Raw genomic sequence first — 24,834 nt, 5'->3', positions numbered from 1 at the left:
TATATATATATGTGTGTGTGTGTGTATATCTGTATATACATACATACATACATATATATATTTGTTATATACATGTATTATATATAATATATGTATATATATATATATATTATTACATGAATATGCGTATATATAGAAAATGATGATTTACCAATAACTACAATGAATCATAGATCGAATTTATCCGACTGAAGCTACAACTTTAACACTCCCTCTTAGCTAGGGAGGATTTGTGAAACACCTTGTGCTCTCAAGTATATGAAGAGATATTGACTCAGTATGATATTCCTTGAATGGCATATATGATATCAACATAAATCCATCAATACATCTATATTAACATATATTACGTATGGAATTTTGCTTCAATTCCTATGAGGCTAAATTTCTCAACACTCCCTCTTTAGCAAGGAGAGAATTTCAACAATTATAATACAAGATTTGAATACCACCTTAAGTGTGGTCTATGATAGATTTAAGTTATGATGTTCGGCAAGATCTGGCCCAAAAAACCATAACAAATTGATTTTCACGGTGTTTGTCAAAATCTGGCTCGAAGAACCATGATGAGTTTATTATGAATGTTTGGAAAAATCCAGCCCGAAGAACCATGATAACACTTGCTCCAACACATTTTGGTGTTAGGAGATAGGTTAATATCAATAAGGTCGTCACCATACAATGGTTACCTTTTGGTCGATATGTTCATTATCATGACTTCCAACACTCTGGGACAACAACTTAATGAAGTCTATCATTATAATAAGTCTACTGTCACCTTACAATGGTTACCTTTTGTTTATATATGTCAATGAAAGCTCGTCATCTTTCACATATCATAAATAGTAGTCACCATGAACCCAGTCAGAGGGTGGTGCAAGGGCTTTCACCTCAATTCTCTCTCATAGAGAAGAATGCATTAGAAGGAATTTCACTTAGAATTTTCTCATCATACAGAAAATATCATTTACAAAGGATTGCACCTTAAAATTCTCCCTCTAACATTGATCCTGGGAAGTTAGGTCCTCAAGTTACTTCCTCAAAAGCTCTCTTCGCCCAAGGATGCTTTTTGAACTCCCTCTAATTCTGATGTCAATCTTCCAACTTTCTGGTGATAAGTCATTATTTCCTCATGATATACATAGGATTAGGCCCATCAACATCATGCAATTACACCATGTATTTTTAGGCTCCCTTTGAGTATCAATCTTCTAAGCTCCTTCGTTGCTTTAGAAGAAGTGTAATACTTCCTCTTAATGTAGAGGAATCTCATAATCTCGATCATCAGGGTCTTTGGAGCTACTATCATTAGTTGAGTCTGCACAATTTTAGGTAGTATTATGTAAGGTACCAACCTTCTTTTCCTGTAAGAATATCCTCAAACATAAAGGAAAAAATCAAGGCAAATAACCCTTATAATATGTATAGAATAACAAGTAAGAGAGACTACAAAGAGTAGATAAATGTAAATGATAAGAATATTTATCTGCACATGACGATTTAGAAATTGTCTTTTTAGTTATTTGAGAATGGAACATTTGCCTTCTAAATAAGGTTAAAGTGGGAATGGAACATTGACTATCATTCCCCCCACAATTTAATATTTCCACTCATTCTTATATTGTTGAACAATTTTGTATCAATTATGACAATTTCTTTCTAAGTTCCGACTTGCTCTTTTTGTCCATTGAAGGTCCAAACATAAATTTAGCTTAACGGTAGAAGTGAACCTGTCCTTCCATTTTCTCAAACTTGTCCACAATACACTAATATCTTGATTGAGTATGATTGTGCCACATGTATGAATATCTTGCAATCTATGTATTCCAAATTTATATCATTAGTGAATCTATCACAACGTGTTTTACTCCCTCTGAATTAATATGATCATGGTCACCAAAGGTTGACTGGATCACATCCTCTATATGCTTTCTCTCTTTCAAGGTTGCCTGAAATGTCAGTCTCCCTCTGAATCTCAATCTCCCTCTTTTCCTGAAAGAACATTCTTGGAGAAAAAGATCAAGGCACATAGCGCTTATAAAAATAAGAGAGAGAGAGAGAGAGAGAGAGAGAGAGAGAGAGAGAGAGAGAGACTACAATAATAAATAGTTTGCATAATGATATAAGATCATTTAAATAACATATATATATATATATATATATATATATATATATATATATATATATATATATATATGTTCAATATTTAATCTATGTCTCCTATTTAGTATTTTCTTATTAATAAATGTCTTTGATGCTTTTTCAATATACAAATACTCATTAATTAAAGATATATTCATAATGAGTTAGGTAAGTACTTACCTTAATGTTACCTGATATATTTTATATAGCAAGGGAAACATGTTGTGGTCCTCCTTACCCTGTAGTGTAGGAAAAACCTTTCAACCTACTTCTCACCTTTATCTTGAAAAGAATGTCTCTCTTTATAAGAGACATACCCTTTATTATGATTTTTGCTTTAATAAACAAATTCCATTTCCTTAAGTTGTACTATTATTTAGATTGAAATTATCTCATTCCAATCAAGTAATGAAGGTTGACTCAACCAGCTGGCTCACGAAGAGTCTTCTTCTATCTTATGCTTGTCATAGTATCCCCTTTGCACAATTGTGCTCTCATTTGTAATTGCAAAGACTTAAAATCCTTCATTTGTTTGAAAGCTAAACTTTATTGCTGCACAAGTGGGTAGATCAAGTCCTCTCAAGTATATGAATACGTCATGCCATCTTATTTGATAGTGGATGTAGTATAACTAGGAATTCCTATTAAGATTCAAGCAATCTCTTCAAACTTTTGTAATCATGTTGGTCACAACTATCTTCAATCTCAACATCATTCGCTGATGTGCTTCTAGTTTATATTGATTGTGAAGTCATGCATGCCATCTATGCGAACTCAAGATCAATCATCAAGTTAAGTAGTTGTTAATTCTGCTTATAAACCTTGGAAGAAGAACATTTTCAGCATGATGCATTAACCAACATCAGTACCATTGATACCCTATCATTAAATTTTTTAGTACAAGATATAAATGGTCTTCTAGTAAATGCGTATACTTCTCCGAGTGCTATTTGATCCTTATGATTGGTACTAAGGGTAGATTATAATCCCTTCCTCTGTTATGTATTCTCTTATGTTTAGTACTTGAGAATGATGGGTTATATTCTGAGAATGAACCATAAGCAATATGATTGACTATAAGAGAAAAAGCTCGCTGACATGTAATGCCATTGCCTGTAATTTCTTTATTAATATAAGATTGAAGGATATCTGTTCAGAGATGCTTATCTTAGTCCTTCTAAGTTCTCAGATCATTGCTCTTTTTAGTTAACACTCATATATATTGTGGTGTCGTCAGGCTGATGAATATAGATCATTCACAAAGTAATAAACTCTAATAATTTAATTCATAACTTAATTTCCATTAGCAAGTTGATGTCCCTCTTTTGGACTTGCAAATTTGAATCTCCATATTAATGTTCAGTGTATCATATATAAAAATGCTGACTATATGTTGAGTGTTGATGTGTTCATCCCTTCCTTGCCATTTTTCCTTAATTGTTCTGCACTAAAGAACACATTAATTATAGATTATCAACTCCAGGCATTACGGTAATTGCATTTGAAGTGCATCTATTGCCTCTGATGAAATATCGGTTGCTCAAATATTAAATTACTTCCATTGAAATATTTAATTTGGTTTTCGTAACTCCTTTGTCCAGATGGTATATTCTGCCATTTTATAGATATATAATGTCAAGAGGAAAGCCTACATCCAGTATTCTTTCCGCACTCGGCCAGTATACTATCCACACCCAAAGAGTTTCTTGATAAAACAGGACTCCTCATCAGATGTTGCAATGATAGACATTTCCAACCAGTCTGCCCTGGTATTTATGGCACCATTCATGTATTAAGAATATTCAATAATATTGTAGACTCCATATCTAGCTCACCTATCATGGTGCGAAGATCCAACTTACAATAGACATTGAGCATTCATTTATTGCAGTTTGACTGTCAAAGAACGTTGCAGATCCATCGAGGAATATGATCATTCATTGCACTGCGTGTTGAGAATACGGTCTGGGATTACATACGATCAGAGGTTCACATTTGCTTCATTGAGGCCATCTCACGTACATGGCTAACATCTTTAATGCAATCTTTTACTGAATTTTTTAATTTCTCCATAGCTAATAACAAGTTGTCTTTGTGTGTGGGCATGCTCTGTTGCTGCTTTTGTTGGAGTTTTGATTTCCTTCTTGATATGAATCTTTCTTACATTTGCAGCCTTGCTTTGATACCATGTTAAGTAACATGGATCTTTTCTGCAAATGTAATAATATGATCATTGTGATTGATATGTTCCAAATGCAGATTTGGATCTCATATAAATATGAGAGACATGTCTTCAAGGTTTAATCATTATTTAATTAATATATATATTCCATAATAATAATTAGTATATATATATATATTATACTATAACATATATATTATATACTATAATATATATACTAATACATATTATTATTACATGAATACATATATATATAGAAAATGATGATTTATCAATAACAACAATAAATCTTAGATCGAAATTATCCAACTGAAGCTACAGCTTCAACAATTTCCACAAGAAGAACCATTGGTTTTCATTTTTAAAACTCCTAAAGGAGGCATCCACCCTGTAAAATTCCAACTAATCCTTAGGTAGTTCTTAGCTGTTCTAGTACAGAATATCCCTTCAACTATTAATACTTTAATTCTGTTATTTATTAGACTGTTCCCCAGAACCTTATTTGCATTCACTGTTTTATTTTGTACAAGAGAAATAACCTTATGTGTATTCACTGTATTACATTATGCAACAGAACCATATTCATATTCTCTGACTGATGTAATTGGAATGCAAGAAAGAATTCAAATTCATATTCACTCTAAATCAGTAATTGAACCAAATACAATAATTCAAAGTTTATTATTGCACCTGAATATTCATTCTCAAACAGCAATGCAATTGTGACTCTTAGGCATGACGCACAAGTATTCTGATCGTATCTCTTGAATGCTGGAATCCTGTCTTTTCTAGGTTGAATTGCACAGTAGTGCTAGATAATTGGACTCTGAGTCTTGATATGAATTCTGCATGTTAATCCTGAGGGTTAGACGAAGGGTATTCTTTGGCTATTTTTCCCACCAAATGTAATTTTCCCAAACCCGACGCTTCTCCTCTGAGTATCACATACTTGCAACAAGTGATTCTATAGTATCATTGCCATGTGCAACACAATGGTTCTGCAGTATTTCTTCCAAATGCCGTTTACTACAGCATCTCTGCCTAGATACTATTGAAATTTTTCTGAAAGGCAACTCTGATAACTCCTATTGGCGACAATCACCAATATTCCTTACAACCCGATGGCTTACTTCCTTGGAAATGATTCTGGTTCAACAATTTGATATGTCAATTTCTGTTTAATCCACTAGGCCTACGTTCAATTAACAAAAGGATGATATACAAAGACTTTTTCAATAGTCTTCACAAACTCCATAATTCATGCCCCCTCTATCTCTTCACTAGGATGTATTTAAATTAAAAGATTCAGGTAAAAGTCCCATAGGAATCAAAACCAACTCCATAGTTATTTTATTATTATTTTATTCCCTTCATCTTAATATTAATTATACTAAATTGGTTCAAGAGTTGACGCATAAAATAATTAATAGAATATATATATATATATATATTCTATTTTACAAATTTCTGAATGGACATTACAAATCCCCCCTTCCCCAAGTTGCTTGCCCACAAGCAATTGTAAATTAGGATGTCGTAGCATTTGTTCTCCTTCCCATGTAGCATCCTCTATTGGAAAATTCTTCCACTGAATGGCCTTTTTAATTTCATCTCTGAATGTTTTGGAATCTCGGTATGGAGTATTGATGACAGGTTTTGCACTTTCTTCAATGGTATGTTCAAAGCTTTTGTCCAAGGGTATTCTTGGAGGTATATCACTGTAAACCAAACTATGTGAATCTGATATTTGCAACAAATCATGATAATGCTTAGATTCAAAACTTGTTACCTTGGTGGAAATCAAACATTCTGTTGACCATGCGACATCACCATGATGGAAAATAGCCTCCATTTTGTTAACAATAGCAATCTTGGGTTCACCATTTGACATTCCCCTGATATTCACTTTTTGCCCATCAACCTTGAAAGAAAACTCCTTGCGTTTGAAACTCTGTGAAGATTTATTGAAGGTTTCCATCCATTGAATTCCCAAATTAATATTAGTAATAGCCATATCAGTCACATAGAAATCATTTGTTACTGTATAATTACCAAGACCAATACTTAATTGTGGAACCTTACGAGTGCTTACTAAGTTAGTACTACCTGCAACTTGAACATCGAATCCTTTGTGTTTCACTGTATGTAAACCGCATTTCTTAACAAGTGCAGTATCTTTGAAATTATGTGTAGATCCACTATCCAACATAACAAGAACTTGTTGACCTTGTAGTACTCCTCTTACTCTAAAAATATTGTAATGTGGAATTCCTATCATGGAGCCTAGTATACTTTTCCCTTGTTTGTTTTCTTGAACTTGCTCTGCAACCCTCTGACTTTGTTCTGGGTTTGGATCTATCTTTTCCTTATCTTCACTATGTGATACTACCTCAATATAATGATTTTTTCCTTTTCCCAAACATCTATGGCCTGGTGCCCATGCTTCTTTACTATTGAAACATAACTTTTTCCTTCTAAGTTTGTCACGCTCCTCTTTTTCCAACTTGATTCTAGAAGGTGTGTCTTCCATTAAGGATTTTTTGTCGTTATCCGGTTTTGATTGTGGTCCTTTATTAGCAATTTTCCCCTTTGAAGAAGGTTTCGATTCTCTTGCTTTTTTGATAGCCATTTGCAATGAAGGAGGATTTAAAAATTTGACCCATCTTTTAAGTGCATCAGATAACCCATCTATGAATATGACAATTTTTTGTCATTTTGAAATCTTCATTATGAAGACTTTTAATCTTTCAAATTTAGAAATATATTGTTCCACCATTCCTGTTTGTTTAATCTGAGTTAAATCCTTCAGATGAAGTTTAGGATCTTTAGCATCAAATTTGTCTGAGTCTCTCAGTGAATGTAGCATGTGTTAGTCTGGTTGTGACCCAAAGTTATTTGCCCATAGTGACACCATTCATGTGCCACTCCTTCTAAATGCAAAGCTGCATATATGATTGCTTCATCTTCCATCATAGGGTTTAATCGAAAATGTGTCAAGTTTATGCACCCAACCTCTGGTAGTTGTTTTCCCCAACTCATCAAAATAAGGAATACATATCTTACCAATTTTTCTCTGTAATTCATTGTTGTAACCCTGCTGTCCTTTAGACCTATGTTTCATCTTGACATCCAAGTATTCTCTAAAGGTCATTGATGATCTAAATTCATCCCTTGACTATAGCCAATCCTAATATATTTCTTGTAATTCTATAATAGAGGGTTTTATTTCGGGTTGTGGATTCCTAGGAATGAAAGTAGGCATGGAAGGCCTTGTGGTTGTAGATTCCTCAGGCTGATTATTTATTGAATGATCCTCCCGACCACCATCCCCCCCGCATTATTTTGAATTCAATTAGTCATACAATTAGCATTGTTCTGCATATCTTGTTGGCTCTTGATTAATGCTGCCATGAGATCCCTAGCATTATTTGCTTCCCCAATGTTATTATCTTGTTCAAAAATGATTTCTTCATTTGTTTCAGTATGACTATCCTCAATATCAACCTGTATGGATGAAGTGGATGATTCTACCTGGTTATTTGGACTTTTGTTTTGTCTGACTCGAGTATTCCAGAAGTTATAGGAACCTTGTTTTATACTCAATCATTCATGTTTGACCTATGAATTTCCTCAGGTTGGCAGGAAGAAAGGCTCTGATACCACTGTAAAATTCCGACTAATCCCTAGGTAGTTCTTAGTTCTAGTACAAAATATTCCTTCAACTATGAATACTTTAATTCTCTTATTTATTAGATTGTACACCAGAACCTTATTTGCATTCACTGTGTTATTTTGTACAACAGAAAAATCTTATTTATTTTCACTGTATTATATTATGCAACAAAACCATATTCATATTCTCTGACTGACGTAATTGGAATGCAAGAAAGAATTTAATTTCATATTCACATTCAATCACTAATCGAACCAAATACAATAATTCAAAGTTTATTATTGCACCTAAATATTCATTCTCAAACACTGATGCAATTGTGACTCCTAGGCATGACCCGCAACAGTTCTGATCGTATCTCTTGAATGTTGGAACCCTGTCTTTTTTGGGTTGAATTGCACAGTAGTGTCGGATCACTGGACTCTGAGCCTTGATATGATTTCTATGTATTAATCATGAGGGTTAGATGGAGGGTATTCTCTTGATATTTTCTTGTCAAATGTAACTCACCCAAACCTAGTGGTTCTCCTCTGAGTATTACGTACTTGCAACAAGTGATTCTATAGTATCGTTACTGTTTGCAACACAATGGTTCTGTAGTATTTCTTCCAAATGCCGTTTACTATATCTCAGCCCAGATACTATTGAAATTCTTTTGAAAGGCAACTCTGATAACTCCTATTGGCGACAATCACCAATATTTCTTACAACCTGATGACTTACTTCCTTGGAAATGATTTTGGTTCAACAGTTTGATATGCCAATTTTCGTTCGATCCACTAGGCCAACATTCAGTTGACGAAAGGATGATATACAAAGACTTCTTCGATAGTCTTCACAAACTCCATAATTCATGCACCCTCTATCTCTTCATCGGGATGTATTTAAATTAAAAGATTCAGGTAGAAGTCCGGTAGGAATCAAAACCAACTCCATAGTTATTTTATTATTATTTTATTCACTTCATCTTGATATTATTTATATTGTATTAGTTCATGAGTTTGACGCTAATATAAAATAATTAATAGAATATATATATATATATATATATATATATATATATATATATTCTAAAGGGACATTACACACCCATGCTCTCTACTGATTCGATGCTTACCTTTGTGGGCTCTCCTACTAGCCCTACTTCCCATATTATTAGTCTTGAGCTGCAAACTCTAAACAAAAACATAAAAACATACTCACTAGGATCGACATTTTCAGCTATATCACACTTTGTTGAGATAGTCTCCTAAAGCCTAATGGCTATCTTTTGCCACAATTGAAGTTGATAATTGCAAAAGACCTTACGATTGCTTCGCAACCATAGGTTCCATATAATAAGGGAGGGTCCATTATTCCAGGCCACCCAGAGAAAGGAAGTCCTTGCTAGAGGTCTGACCAAGCTCTCCCAGAATTCAATTTGAGAAGTGTCGTGAGTACAAGATTGTTGCCAAGCCTCCTACCACTTATGCCACATTTCCCTAGAGAATGGGCGAAAAAAGGCAAGAGCAACATTCCTCACTATTTCAACAAAGATAGAAAATAGAGGGTCCTTGGAAACCCCTTTTGCGAAGATTCTCCCATGTAAAACATCTCCTTTGAGCCACTAGCCATAAGAAGAAATTACGCTTGGGCCAAGAGGAGCTTTTCCAAACCTTCTTCCACCAAGGCATCTCTGTCCACCCATGCCCCTGTCTTTCTAGCTTTGTGTAGCCTTCTGCAACAATGAAAACGCCTTTTGAATTGAGACCCCAAACCAAAATATCCCTTTACTTAAGGGAACTGAATAAGTGGCCTATTGGCCTTGAGCATATGATCCCTATCCATTTCTGTATACTGATCTGATTATTTTCTATGTTTATGGTTATCATAATGCATGATCAATAATTAGTAAATTAATTATGATGTATATTTATTTAATATGTATTATTAAGTATATACGTATATGATCGGGGTTAATATTAGAATTATTAATCATGCCATGAATCGATAATATGTATTGATATTAATATCACAACAAACATATTGATTTTTTAAGAATGATAAGGACTTAACATCGATCGTTTTGGTTAATGAGAACACGTCTCACATAAAGACATGCCTCCATGTGAACCATTTTCACATAGAGACATGTCTCGGCGTTGTTGGTTCCCAAAACCGCATATTGGAAATCCAAGAGCCTGCCACTTCTTTGATAGGATTCCACAATCAGTTTTGGCCAACGAACGAGAATACTTCTCGATTCCCCTACACTTCAAGCTCCGCTATACCTAGGCAGGTAGACCTTCTCCTCGAACCTGATCACTTGGTTCAGAGCTTTTCTAAAGCGAATTTAAGCTTTGGAGTTCTCCGGCTAGCAACGTCCTTGAACTCGATTAAAATGAAATTGAATGTTGAGTACTTGAAATAATTGAATGTTTTGTATAAGGTTTGTTAATAATGAATTTGATGCTTGTAGGAAGGAAGATATAGATTTTCTGACTTCAATAATAGAAAGACCAGTGCCTCTTCTCATCTAGGCAATAGAGTCAACTTCAGTGAATTTTCACGTACAACTTTATAAAGTTCTTATGCACTTGAACTGCCAACAATTAAATAATCAAGATGCGATAGACCAAATATTATGCAATCTTAAATTAGTCCAGATTGAGCTTTAACTCCTTTGGTAGGGAGACAAACTGGACATGAATACGGAAACAATTTAATATTTCACAATATCCGTGATGATCGAATTTAGCTAAATGACCATGTCCACTTATCCGACATTTAAATTGTATACAAAATTCCAAAAATAATTACAAAGGACGATTCATTTGCAGTTTCAATCTCCATGCCATTTAAAAATAAACAAAAGACATTTTATTTTATTATTAAAATAAATAATTGAATTTATATTACAAGTCATATTTAAACCCTTATTCCTCCATACAAATAAATATAAAATACTTCTTGTTGAGAATATGTTTTTCGAATGTCTGATATCTCTTTAGAAATGAAACTCTAGCTATTTATATTGTATACACATTAGGATGTGACCTTTCAACTTGGAAGTCATATTATTTAATTGTATCGCTTCACTAATAAACCATCCTTGTATTTTATTGGGCTATATGGTGTTTTAAAATATAATTGCACTTACTCAATAGGTTTACGGGCACAAACACTTTATCCAGTAATTATCATACTTTATCGGCACAAATTAATTTGCATTTTTTAGATTACTTTTTAACACAACTTCAATATTATTCCCAAGGAAATCATCCCCGCCTCTTTCTCAACATCCCTGAAATCATATTCCTCTATGCTTGATAAAATGTTTATCCAACACATGAGTGCACTGGGTATCCTCTGGTTCACAAATGCGTAATTACTCCTCCTTTTGTATATATCCCCAAACATTCTGAATCGTCTGCAGCTCCAACTGCAATCGCTAAACTATGATGACAATATCATCGTGTGCTCCACATTTCAAATACTGATTCAATGACTCACACTATTTCAATTTGACTGAACGCTTTATTGCTCTCTGGAATAACACCGCAAGAGGAATCTGGGTATTTGAAGTCTGCGAAGTGTATCACTCAATATGCTACACGGGCTCAAACAAGCTTACACTAATTTCCTCAGAATCTCCTTAATGCTTGGCGCACATATCCTTGTTTCTATCTCTTTTTTCGCTATATGAAGGGCTCTGTTTTGGATGCCATGCTTTTGAATTTCATGAATCTTTTACCAAAGATATCGTTGCATCAAATCTTGCCATCAACGTTGCTATCTATGGGATTTGGTTGTAGGTATTGCTGTGTAGAATCAAATAGCATGGGTTCATGCGTTTGGGATTTGTGAATTTGGTGATAATACATGTCTGCAATTTCCAACCCCTTGAATTGTTTTTGCACAGGGAACCGTCAAAATATACATGTTTTACTTCTCAAAATCAGCAGCCAGTGTCCTCTTAGTCCTTCACAATTAAACAGATTCACTTCCATCAATGGCAAACAGCTCTGTATAGTGGAGAGCTCTTTTAAATCTTTACATGAGTTTCAATGAAAGAAATGAATTCTGAGATATACTAAACAACCGTTTAACAGCATTACCTCACAGTTCTGAGTTTTGTTGTTGACTGGATTCACTTCAGGATTCATGTTGCTTGGATGGTACATGTTGCTTCGATGGTATCTTGACACAGTTGTTCTCACTGTAGTATAGTTATTGAACAATAATTGCCCTTAATTTTATCTCCTTTCATATTCATTGTCTATTAATGTTTAACACAGCAAGTTTGCAAAAAACTCCCCAACTTCTCAAAACTATACCACTCCGTATTAAGACTTGACTCTGCATTATTGAAGTTATCAGTTGTCTTTTTCTGAATATTTATTGGTAGCTGAGATTGGTTTCCCAATTTATCACTTTCTAAAAGAGTTGTGGGACTGTCTTGCTATTAACCATGCTTATGCACATCTTTGATTTCTTTGTGGACACTCCAAGTTACTGTGGTAAGAAGGTGTAATTTGAATCAACACATTGAACCTATTATCAACATGTTCTTGCTTGCACAAATTCAGCCACTTGTGATACTTTGGGACCCCTAAAACTATAGAAATGTAAATGATTAATAGATATGACATAAATGGTGTTAAGGATGGAAAAATGTCATAAAATGGAGACTAGAAATTTTAGGCTCCATCATGCAGGAGACGTGTCTCTTCACAACCTATATATGTGGAGACTGAAATCACATCTTGAAAACTACAGAAATCGATAAGTGCAAAGCATGGGACAGTAAGTCATATGTTATAATTGAGATCATACTATTGCAGATCGACAGTGAACTAGATTGTTATTATTAATATCAGGTCAATATCGATATTGATATTATTGCAGATGAATATTGACTCATAGTAATAAGTTATTGATACATATCTCAGTTCTATAATTGTGAGATTCTAGTAAAGAGATTATCGAGCTGTGTAGAGTTCAAATTGTATTGATAAACATTTACTTCTGCATAAATTGTGAACAAAATTTAAATTTTTATAAAATCTGATCACAATTCAACAATGGGCTGCTATCTTTCCCTGTCATCAGTATCGTGCACATCAATGGACTTGACATGTAAATGAGTATGACAGGGACCTCTATCCAACTATCCTCTTCATAACTCTTGTTTATTTTAAACTTATTTTGCAATGTTTTTCTAAACCTATCACAGTCTTTTGTCTTCCTAATTTGCGTCAATCATCCACTGATAAGTTTGTAGAGCACTTACAACATTCCCATGACTATTTAAACCATCCTTATGACCATCCTCTAATCTTGTTATCCATTATCTTATCTTTACCTTACAGGCTTATAGGATCAAAGCTCTGATACCAATTGTAATGTGCCTTTTTTGGGATTGTTGCCCAAGCACATTGTAAATATCAAGGCTGCTGATTTTCTCTCTTTTGATGCTGACTGCTCCTCTCTTAGATGAGTGTCATTGCTCAATGGTTTGATCTTCCTTGATTGATGGCTAGAGGTATGCACAAGTTATAATTGAGAAGTCCCCTTCAATTATTGGAATGAATCATCCTTTATTGGTGGAAGGGTCACCACCTTTCATAATGATTGAGCCACCACTTTTAATTGTTCCTTTTGATTATTCTCAAAATTGATCTCCCGTGGGTCTCCTCAAATGAAATTTTCTTGCTAATGTGAGCGAGAGTCACACCTCTTCATAATGGTCACAATCTTTTGCCCCCTCTTTGAAAGAATCACTTCCTTACCTTCCGATTCTTTTCTTCTTCAATAAATGCTTCTTTAATTCCTTTTGCTCCCTTCTTTGTGCCTTATTCCATGTATCCCTTTCCAAATGAAGTTCTCTTCTCTCTGTTTCATATCTCCTGTTTGAGGGAGTCACAATTTTTCATTACACATATTTTGACTATTCATTGATATTAATATTAAATTTTATTTTTATTCTTCTATATTCTAATGAATTTTTATTTATTAATAAATCCTGTTTTAAGAAGGCGACATTTCACAAGATCTCCTTAGATATGAGAATTGAACCCTGAAGGCCTGCAACATCCAAGGAAAAAGAGAAATGCTCAGAAAATGATTAATCAACCATCTGTAGCTTTCAATATTTACACCCAGCAGTCAGATGCGTCTATTTGATAATTATCCAATCAATGGCAGATTTATCTTACCCTTGAAATTTGCTCTACAGTGTCATTTTTTAGCACTTAAGAAAGAGGAAATCATATGCCTAGTTTATCTGCACAAATACACCAGATTCAATCTTTTTCATTGACATTGAACCCTCACACCAGCAGGGTAAGCATTCTCATGCCAACAATCAAACTATCTTTGGGTCATAAATTGCTATCTAATCCTTCTAGTAAGAGCCAAAATTTGTCTTCAACAAAGACTTCACTGGTTTCAAACTTCAATCTTTGAAATCAACTCAGTAATCTGAGTGACTTTGCCCATTCATCAGCTAGGGTAGATAGTTTCATGGTTCACCGTCAAAACTGACTTTCTCTTAGGGTTTTACCTCCTCAAGTAGCTCTTCAAATCTGAAAATGAGAAAATAAAGCACAATGGAAGAAATGAGCTCCAAAATTACCTTTTAGCAAAACCCGTAGAATATTCTGGAAAACCTTTTTGAATTCCCACATTAAAATCCAAATAAAAAAGTGACTAAACTAGTTCTCCTTTATTATTTCACTTAAGTTATCTTATGCAGCTTTATTAAATTTATTAAATAAGCTTGTAAGTTGTAACCCTACTATACTAATAGTTTATGACTTTGCAGTCATGGGCTTATGACATGTGGAGTTGAGATGAACCATTCATAGTGGTATGGAAGTGATCAATAAATGCTATTAACCATAAGAAAAAGTTTTCTTATTGGATCTCTTTGATGGTAATGATTGTTTCTTCAGTTATGCAGTTTCTGATCTATAATGCATATTTGATTGCCAAATACTCCGAGCACTAAGTAGGGTTTCATTTTTGGGCTAGCCGCATAGTTTTTGATTAAGGCAAAAACAAGTTTTGAAGGTACTCTGAAACCCTTTACAATCTCATAGAAAATAAATATTCTAGTAAGCACCAATTAACAAAACTGCAGAGAGAAAATGTAGCAACCCATAACAGGGACAAAACACCCCAAAAACAAGAGAACTAAAAGATAAACAGATTAGCAAACAAAATAGACCCAACACAAAACAACCAAATGACACTAGCCCAAAGAGAAAAGCTGCTTGAGAAGAACAATAGTGTCCAAATCTTCAAGCCTCTGGAAGGACTCCTTCAAGGTAATCTCCTCGGGCTCTTCAACATTTTCTTTCTTCATGCTGGATCTAGTGCACTTGCCCGGACCAGAACAATTGTAGTCGAGGGATCAGATTCATTGTCCACATTTATTATTGTCTTAGCTTTCTGGCTTTCCAACATCGCATACAAACTCTTTAGATTGGTAGAAGAGGCTTTGAGACCTTTGTGACTATGTAGTAGGATGGCTCGGAGCATAATCTCTTTCCTTTGAATCCTGTCAATGACGCTTTGCATCCTGAAATTGACAACCTTGTAGCGCCAATTTCCTCAATACCATTGCTTCTCTAGTCCTCCTAGTAATACCCTTGAGCATCACCCCTACTCTTAGCCATATCTTCCACCTTTTTAGAAATCTCACGAATATTTTCATTAAGATTATTAATTTCTTTGACCATCCATTTATCAATCTTGAAGGAATAGGTATACTTGGCTTTAGCTGTCTCCAGAATCCCCATGGTGTTGTCTTTGTCAGCATTGAAATCCTCAGACTCCAGTTTCACTGAGGATTCCTTTCTAGTTTTGTTCTCTTCCTTGGGGATGAACTCCCATTGACAATTATCGTCATTACCCTCATGGGGAGGAGAGGCAGAGTCCTCATAATCCACCATAGGAGAGATTTTTCCCACAATCTCAATATCACTTTGTTGAATCCCCATAGTTTGCAAAGGCTTCTCATTCATCTTTGCGTTCTCATTATTGTCATTATTTTCCTCCATTTTCTTCAAATCCCCTTCCTCTTTTTTCTTCGTTTCCCTTTCTTCCCCAATATTGTGTGGAATAGCCGCAACCTCTTCTTCTGGAGTAGTTTTGTCTTCGTCTTCCTTCAAGGCCTAAGATTCTGAGCTAACTTTAACTTCTTCCTTAGAATGGTTTGACTTCGAAGTTTCATCAGTAAACTCCTCAAGCTTTTCTTCCCCAGTAATTTTAACTTTATTTTTACCTATGGTTTCCTTCTTTTTGATCTCCTCAAATTCTGAATAGGAATCATCATCCTCATCATCTTTAGTTTCCATCTCTTCAACCTCATCGAAGATAGGGGTGTTTGCCTCAATATTCACTTTTTTTTGAGGCTAAAAACCTTCTTTTTAGTGCTACCTTCCCCCAAAATCAATCTTTTTTCCTTTTCAAATTTTCCAAATTAGACTCCATGGTACATAGCTTAATTCCTACATCATTATCTCTACCATGTTCATGAATAAGAAATATAAGACCTTCATGCAGAACCAGTTTAAAGGGATCTTTACGATTCTTCTTCAAACTGTTGATCAAAGAACTATGGATGTAGTACGAAACATTAACCATTATTTTGTACCTAAGAAGTGTTACAATCCTCAGAGTCAGCTTGGACTCAGCAAGCCCAAATCAGACTCTGACTCGGACTTGGCGACCAAACATGACAAGAACTCAGTAATTAAAATCCCATGAAATTCAAAGATTTTTAAGGATTTTAAGTTGTTTTCATGCATCATTTAACCAATTAACATCAAATACACAATAATTGAGATAAATAGAAGCTTCTTTGCACACATACACAACTTTTCATAGATCACATAAGTATAAATTTGATTTTTTGAAAGAAATTATTGAAAGTTAAACTAAAGAACATAATAGGAATGTAGTGTCACTGTCAAATGTCTATGATATTCATGGAATATGCAATCCATTGAATAAAAAGTTCAAAATATATATCAAAATAAAGGCTCATAGTAGCCTATGTCCTATGAGTACACCTAAGATAGGTTATGGAAGACTCTAGAGCCATCCTCTCTCCCTATGTGTGAGGTTGAACCTCAATGACATGCTCATCATGATCATCCTCTTCATCCTCATAACCCTCATCATTAGAGTCAGATCCGTCACTCTCGACCTCAGGATCTTGCACTAGGTCTCCTCGTGCTCTAGCCTCCTCCACTGCCATCGCCACTACCTTTGCCTCTCCATCCACCTGATTAACCCACTCCAAGTCTTCATCGTGGATCATCAACTTCCAACTTCAATTTGACCTCAAATAGCCAAGATAGGTTGTGGGAGATAACACTACTAAAGGCATGAAATTTGACTAAGCTTGGAATTTTCTAAAACCCCCCCAAAAATATATAATCTGCATTCTAACTCCTATGAAGTTGAAACCTATCTCAAACATCTTGACAATATTTATACAAATATAATTTAAAGTATAAGAAAGAAAAAGTTAAAGTATAAGAAAGAAAATGTTATACTTAAATGTTATATTTGTATAAATCCTCCTATTCCTGAGTTCCAAGAATGATTATTTTTTGTTGGCTGATGGTAGAGTTCGACCAACAAGACTCGACGAGTCTGGTGAGTCCGTAGATACTCGGCCAGGACTCAGCCAAGTCCAAGGCAAGAGGCCACTAGCCTCAAGAAGGCTTCCTTGCCTCGAAACTCATCGAGTCAGGTAACGTTGGCCTAAAGTGATTCAAGAATACAAAAGGAAAATTATGGATTCTACTAAACCGACCATGAACAGTGAAATGGTCCATTATTAACTTTTAACACCTTAGCCCAAGTGGGTTCGATCTGATTCATCTCGTACAAATTAGCTTTTCCTTTTACCTAGGATAACTCTCTATCCTTTTTCCGAAATTTCTTAACACCATTCATAGAAATCTTAACATTCCTATAGAATTTCATACCTGTGTTGGGAAGACCTGTAACCTCAGCAATCAAGTCCATAGAGAGCTTGATGGTTTTTCCGTAAAGGGTTGCAGTACCATTTTTTGTAGTGATCTCCTTATCAAACCCATGTAGCTTCTTTAGGTAAGGAGTCACATGGCCTCTCTTAAGCTTCTTCCAAACTTTCTTTTCTTTCCTCCATTCACAAACGCTCGGCTCTTCATGATTAAAAATCACCACACATTTTAGCAGAGTAGTTTTGTTTTCCACAGTTCTTAAAAAATAGTGAGATCAATCTTGTTTTAGATACCCAAAAAGCGTGGGAAATAAAGGCAACAATAAAACCCCAGCCACAATACAAATGTTGGTACTGTAATTATTACCAAAAAAACAAACTGTCTTGTCCATCATTTCTTGTAATGACGCCCACTCTAAGTTTGGTCTTGTCATAGTTAATGAGGTTGATTATTTCGTCATTCATATATTTGACTCCTCTCTATTTGATGATTTGATCACATTTCGTGCCCAAGCACAAATATTAGGTCCCTTACTAGTTTCCTGGTAGTCATGGGAAATATAAAACTTTCTCAAACTTTGAGCCGTAAGTTTGATTATATCTATGATATGGAAAATTGATATAGAGACTTCATTTTCACCTTTAATGCTTCTAACATCATTATTCAAATCTCCTTCTAGCCACGCATTATCACAACGCATCTCTTTAGCAAGCAAAACAAAATGTAATTTAGCTTCCATAGCTTCGGCAACATGATTAGTTTGAACACCCAGAGGCATTACCACAACATGAATGCAATTACCCACTTCATTCTTGATAAGACCACCACAACCAGCCTTGCATGGATTAACTTTCGCTGCTCTGTCGAAGTTAACCTTGAACTAAACTTGCGGAGGAGAAGACCACACTAGATTCTCTCTATTGTCCTTCCTTTCTTTCTTCAATTTAGCAAAACATCCCAGTTCTTAAGAGCAATACTCTCTTCATCAAGAGGGTCTTGAGGGTAGAAAGAAGATAGTTCAAAGATTTCATTAACATTTTTGAAAATCCTCTCTCCAATAATCATAGGAAGGGTACTCTGATCTCTGAAAATTCGATTGCTCCGTTCCTTCCATATATTCTAAATCAAAGTGGGGGGCTGCCAGATTCCACAAAGAGATTGCACGTTTATGTTTCACTGGATGAGTCCATTGATCAAAGAATTCCTGAACCAAATCAGGCAAGATCCAACTAACGTTCCAATGTTAGAGGAGATTAGCCCAAATTTCTAAGGAGTAATGATAGTGAAGGAGGAGATGAACTGTAGATTCAATTTCATTACAACAGAGATAACACCGATTAGGAAGAATAAAGCCTTGCATAAATTATCGGTAATCAAAACCTTGTTTTGCAAGAACAAGGAGTAAGAGATATCGATTTTAGGAATTGGAGATTTAATCCAAGCTTTGACCAAAAGGGACCCTCAATGTCTTTGAAATACATTGAAAAAACAAAGGAAACAGAGTACCTTCCATTAGGATTGTGATTCTCAGAGTTAAGTCGGTAGGAGCCAAAGTAGGATTCACATCTTTGAAATGCATTGAAAAAACAAAGGAAACAGAGTACCTTCCATTAGGATTGTGATTCTCAGAGTTAAGTCAGTAGGAGTCCAAGCAGGATTCACATTCTTTAATTTAATCCATTCATTATTTCTCCAGTAGTTGCTAACTTCAATTCCCAGTAAATCTTGCAATTTTCAGCATGCTGGAAGAAGACAGGATCTTGAGAAATTGGCTTATCCATAATCCAAATGCTATCCCAAAACTTGATCCTCCTTCCATTGCCAAGATTCCATCTTTTGCCTTGCTTTGCAGTGTTCTGATCTCTTTGGATACTATTCCAGATCTAGGATCCATTAATCCAAAGATTTGAAGAGAGGTAATCCTCAAGATTGGGAGTAGTAAAGAGATACTTTTGCTTAATTATAGAGTTATATTCTTTTTCCTCTTCAAAGATTCTCCAAATTTGTTTAACAAGCAGAGCTTTGTTAATCATTCTAATAGTTCTGATGCCAAGACCTCCCTTCTTTATTGGTTTGCAGACATTTTCCGTAGACATCTAAGGAAAACAATCCTTCTTTTCTACACTTGTCCAAAGAAACTTCCTCTAGTTATTATTTTGAATAATATCAACATACTTAGAAGGGATAGAGAAAAGGCTCAATTTTCATACACAGGCATCTTTTGGAGAGTAGACTTTAGAAGCTACATTTTCCAAGCTTGACTTAAAAGGGTTCCTTTCCATCCTGCCAACTTGCTGTTAATTCTATGAATAATAGAATACCAGAAAGAATCAGAAGGTTTGATCCCTAAGGGGACACCGTGATAGGATGAAGGAAAAGACTCAATCTTGCATTCAAGGATTGTAGAAATTCATTTTTTGTTTCTTCCAGAGTGTTAATAAAGAAGATAATTTTTTTGGTCCAGTTGATAAGTTGACATGTAGCTTTAGTATAGGAAGAAAGAGCAGCTTTAAATTGTTTTGCCTCTTTGACAGAATCTGTGGCCATCAGGATAGTGTTGTCAACAAATTACTTGTGGGAAAAAGGAGCAGACTCGGACAAAGGTTGGAGACCCCGAATCTTGCCACCCTGAACATATCTGCCAATGTGTCTGCCCAAAGCTTCTGCTATAATAGCAAAAAGGATAGGAGAAATGGGGTCTCCTTGTCTGAGACCTCGAGACAGTTTGTGAAATTTGAAGACACCGTCTTTTGTTCTTGGAGCAGAAGCAATTTGCTTAGCTTTACATCCTTCCCAAGGTATCATTTGTAATACATCTGTGGGACACGTTCGTACACACTGGGTACACACCATTCATTCAGATCCATATTAGGCGATCATTTTTGAAGTGCCAAAGATGCCTTGCCCATCATCCAAGGGCCTCCACAGAACACATTTGAGAGATCTTCGCTGTTTGAGAATTCGAAATAGAAGAAGCCTTTTGGCATAGCCGCTATTTCAACCTGCCCTTTAAGAAGCCATTTCTTTTTAATGAAGGATCTTACAAGGTCTATATTTGGCCTTGAACCAGTAAATTTACCAACTAAAGTTAATGCCATAGCTGACACTGAATGATCTCTAAAAAGGCCAGGAACAAAAATAGCAAACATTCCCTTTTGAAGATCTGAAATATCATTTACTGGAGGAAAGAAGGATTTGCCAGAAGGTTTAACCCCAAAAAGGGAAGACCACTTATGAGTTTCCACCACTGGTTTGACAAGAATGTTCTGTTTAGATAGGGCCACTAACCCTAGACTCGACTTTTTCTGGCTCATTTTCTCTGATCCCATTTGCCTTGGTCTTGTCACCTTTTTGGCCCGAACTTTTAGACCAATCCAGCAAGACCTTACCATTTCAAGCAGAGTCTGCAGGGATATTGTCAGCTGGTTTGTCATAAGCTGCTGGAAATCCCACTGTTGGTTTCCCGACTTTGCCAGGTGAAAAACCCATAGCTCTACCATCAGAACCTGCCCGCTGCTGTTCCAGCTCCTGTTCCAGCTCTTGTTCCTGCCATTAGAAGAGTATATAGCTAGCCACATAGTTAGTGTTCTCATGTCTTGATGTGTTTTGAGATCAATCTAATGTTTGGGAAATTGGCCTTACCAGATATAAAAGCCAAAACTATACCATTTTTATATGTCAGAAATGTGATTACCAATGCCTTAAAAAGCATATGATTTATAATTGTTAGGTAAGTATAGTTTTCAATAATTGACATTTTAGTTGAATCGTATGCATATATTTTGGTGCATTGTTTATTCATTTTCAGAAAATTTATATGTGACTCTATCCAGTGTTCAGCAATTTACATTTATCTGGCATACAAGTTAAATTGCTCTTTATTTTCTTAATCTATGCAATTAACTTGCATTATGTTTGGTGATTTTGATCAACAGCACTGTAGCTTTGGCTTGGAATCTTTTCCTGATAATATTGAGGCATGCTTTAGTCCAGATGGCCAGTTTGTACTGTCAGGTTAGTTTTTGTAGTGTTTCAATGACTTTGAAATAAAAGTTTCTTGAGCAAAATCGCAAATTCAGTAATGGAATGCATCATCTCCTTATGCAAAATGACTGTAGATTTTAGATAATGACAAGTGCAACATTAATTTGATTTTGCAGATTATTTTATATTCATCCTATTGTGTCTTGTCATCGAATTCATAACTTTGCAACATTATTTTTTCCTTTTGTTTGTTGAATAATATTTCTTATTGTTTTAGTTTTTAATGTTCATTTTATGTTCTTTGGTACTGTAACTTGGTGTACTTCAAATTCCCTGATCTAGCTTTGTCATTTGTGGATGATATAATTTCTCTTCTTTCCTTACTCCCCCCTTCCATTTGCCTGCCCTCCCATTATCTAATTGTCCCTTCATCTACTCTAACTGTCCCTCCAACCTCTCCAATTACCCTTCCATCTGTCCTTTTGCTCACTCCCATCATCCCCCTCCTTCCCTCCTCCCTTGCCCATCCCTATCCCTATCCCTATCCCTATCCTATCCTCCCTCTCCTCCTCACCCCTTTTGTATTTCTTCTATCACTCCTTTGCTCCTTCCAGTCTTATGCTCTTTCCTTATTTCCTTCTTGCCCCCCTTCTCACCTGCTTCTCACTCTCCCTCCTTGCCTTCTTTCCTTCTTAACTTCCTTCCCACCTGCCTTTGCATCGTCTCTCCCCTCTTCCTTCCTCCCCCACTTCCACCATATGTTCATTTTATCCACTCATATTTCTTCCTTAGCTCCTTCCTCCCTTCTTATCTCCCTCCTTTCTTTCATGCATGCCTTCTTTCTTCTTTCCATCTTGACTGCTCTTCTGCCTCTCCCGCACCTTCCTTATCCCTCAGTCCCTCCTTTCCGTTCTACCCTCTCGATTTACCCATTCACCTTTTTCTTCCTCTTGCCCTTCTACCCATTTTTTTATTTTTGAGCAAATTGTATGCCTGCAAAATGTGTATATGCTTGAATTGAGAAATTCAAAATTTCATGGAAATGAGTCATACTGTAAGATGAAATCAAAAATTTCTATTTGGAATAATAATTTGTAGATGAACTGATAAGTATGAGTGAATACGGGTTGCCAAACAATATATTTGTAACAATCTAAAAACTAGAGCAGAGATGATCTAGGGATCGTTTCTGCATGTCTCCTTTTGTACCATATATAAATTATAAATATATGTGATTTTCTCATGTATTTATTGAAGCAAGTTCTAAAAAATCCAGACATTTTGTAAACATTATTTGATAGTTTCTTCAAACTACGAGTATGATGGTAAGCATTGGGAATTAAGTGCCTTGGCGTAGACATTGACCAAAAGCAGTAGTGATAACGAAGAGAGTTTTGTGCTATCATATTCAATGATACCATTAGCTTGTAGAATGATCTATTCATTTAGAGTAGTAGAATAAAAATGGCTCTGAAAAATATTTCATCTTGTAATGATTGGAAGGGAAATAATCTTTGAACACTAGTAGAAGTGATAGTGTACTTATACCTCGCCCAAATATGATTTCTTTTTATGTGCCAGGGAAAAAATACATACTAACAAACCTTGTTGGCTATGTCACAAGGTTCGGTGAATATCAAGCTTGATATTTGGATATTGCCGAATGTGAAACTTGCCTAAAAAAATCGCCAAAATCCGCTATTGATTCGGCCGTTAAAAATGGACTTCCTATTCAGGGTCGAATGCATTAGAAATTGCCGTTTGCACAGTTTTTAGGGTTTTGTCGTGCAAAAAACTCTATAAAACGTTGTTCGAACTCTCAAAGAATCCACCCTGCAACTGTGAATGATCAAAATTTCAGCGTTTTCCTGAGCAGTTTCGTCCTGAGCAAAGCTTCCGCATTTTCTTGAAGTGGCAACGTCGGCAACGCCTGTGTGAAGCAGCAAAGTCTGCGTGAAGCGGCGGCAAAGTCTGTGTGAAGCGGCGACGAGTTTCATTTTTCGACTTCAAAGTTTTAAACGCACGCACGCCACAGATTCATTTTTCCCATTTGTTTGTAATATGTATAAAGTTTAATACTTTTGTATAGTTTGCAATACAAATTATATAGTTTGTATTTTTTAATAATATGTATAGAGTTTTAATTTTTCATATAGTTATTAATTTTATATTTTGTTTTATTTTTTATATAATTTTTACATATAATTAGTATATAGTTTTTTACATAATGTAATTTGTATGAAATTTTTATTTCAATTTATATAGTTTTTGTAATCAATTTAATTTTTTTAATTCTTCGTAATCTATTTTGTAATAGACTTAGTTAATTTAATATTTACCGATTTAAAAAAATAGTTAATTTAATATTTGATTTATTTTTTAAAATTGATTTAAAATAGTGATAAATTAATTTTTAATTAACATCATTCGGAAATCTTTTAAAATATTAGAGTTTAGAGTCCATCAGATATATATTAATGTGTTTACTTTATTTTGCTTTGTAAGTTTATAATTTTTATTATAATTTAATAAATAAATAGATATATTTGTTATGTTTAATAAATTATAAATTTATATTTCAATTTTTAAATAATATAATTATTAGTGTAAAAAGTTGACCTTTAACATGTTTAATTTTAAATTAACATTTTAAAATTATTTATTGAATTATTTTGTTTTAAAGTTTTAAATAATAATATATTATTTTATTTTTAATTCTACAGATTGTAATATGGCTCCCAACAAATCAACTTCAGAGGCATGGAAACATGTGACTAAAAATGGTCCTAATAAAGCTCAGTGTAACCTGTGTCCAAAAGTTATTATTGGAAGTTTAACAAGGGTCATGGATCACTTGCTTGGTATTACGG

At 34.8% G+C, this 24,834-nt stretch overlaps 1 protein-coding gene across 7 annotated transcripts in view; it reads left to right on the top strand.

Annotated features, from left to right (window-relative positions):
* Positions 1 to 24,834, top strand: part of LOC149542987 (Transducin/WD40 repeat-like superfamily protein) — a 131,280-nt gene that overhangs the window by 83,096 nt on the left and 23,350 nt on the right. For all 7 annotated transcript variants that reach the window (XR_016355575.1, XR_016355576.1, XM_089797910.1 and 4 more), the window contains exon 9: positions 21,916 to 21,994. Coding sequence is in view for 5 of the 7 variants with exons in the window: in XM_089797910.1 (XP_089654036.1) it covers positions 21,916 to 21,994 (79 nt within the window). In the remaining 2 variants the exon portion in view is untranslated. The remainder of the gene's footprint in view (positions 1 to 21,915; positions 21,995 to 24,834) is intronic.

The sequence above is a fragment of the Cupressus sempervirens genome, chromosome 8, assembly GCF_028749045.1.
Source record: "Cupressus sempervirens isolate cs-2001-9-10 chromosome 8, ASM2874904v1, whole genome shotgun sequence".
Lineage (NCBI taxonomy): Eukaryota > Viridiplantae > Streptophyta > Pinopsida > Cupressales > Cupressaceae > Cupressus > Cupressus sempervirens.
The sequence above is the reverse complement of the archived record's forward strand: the minus strand, read 5'-3'. Positions and strand labels throughout refer to the sequence as shown.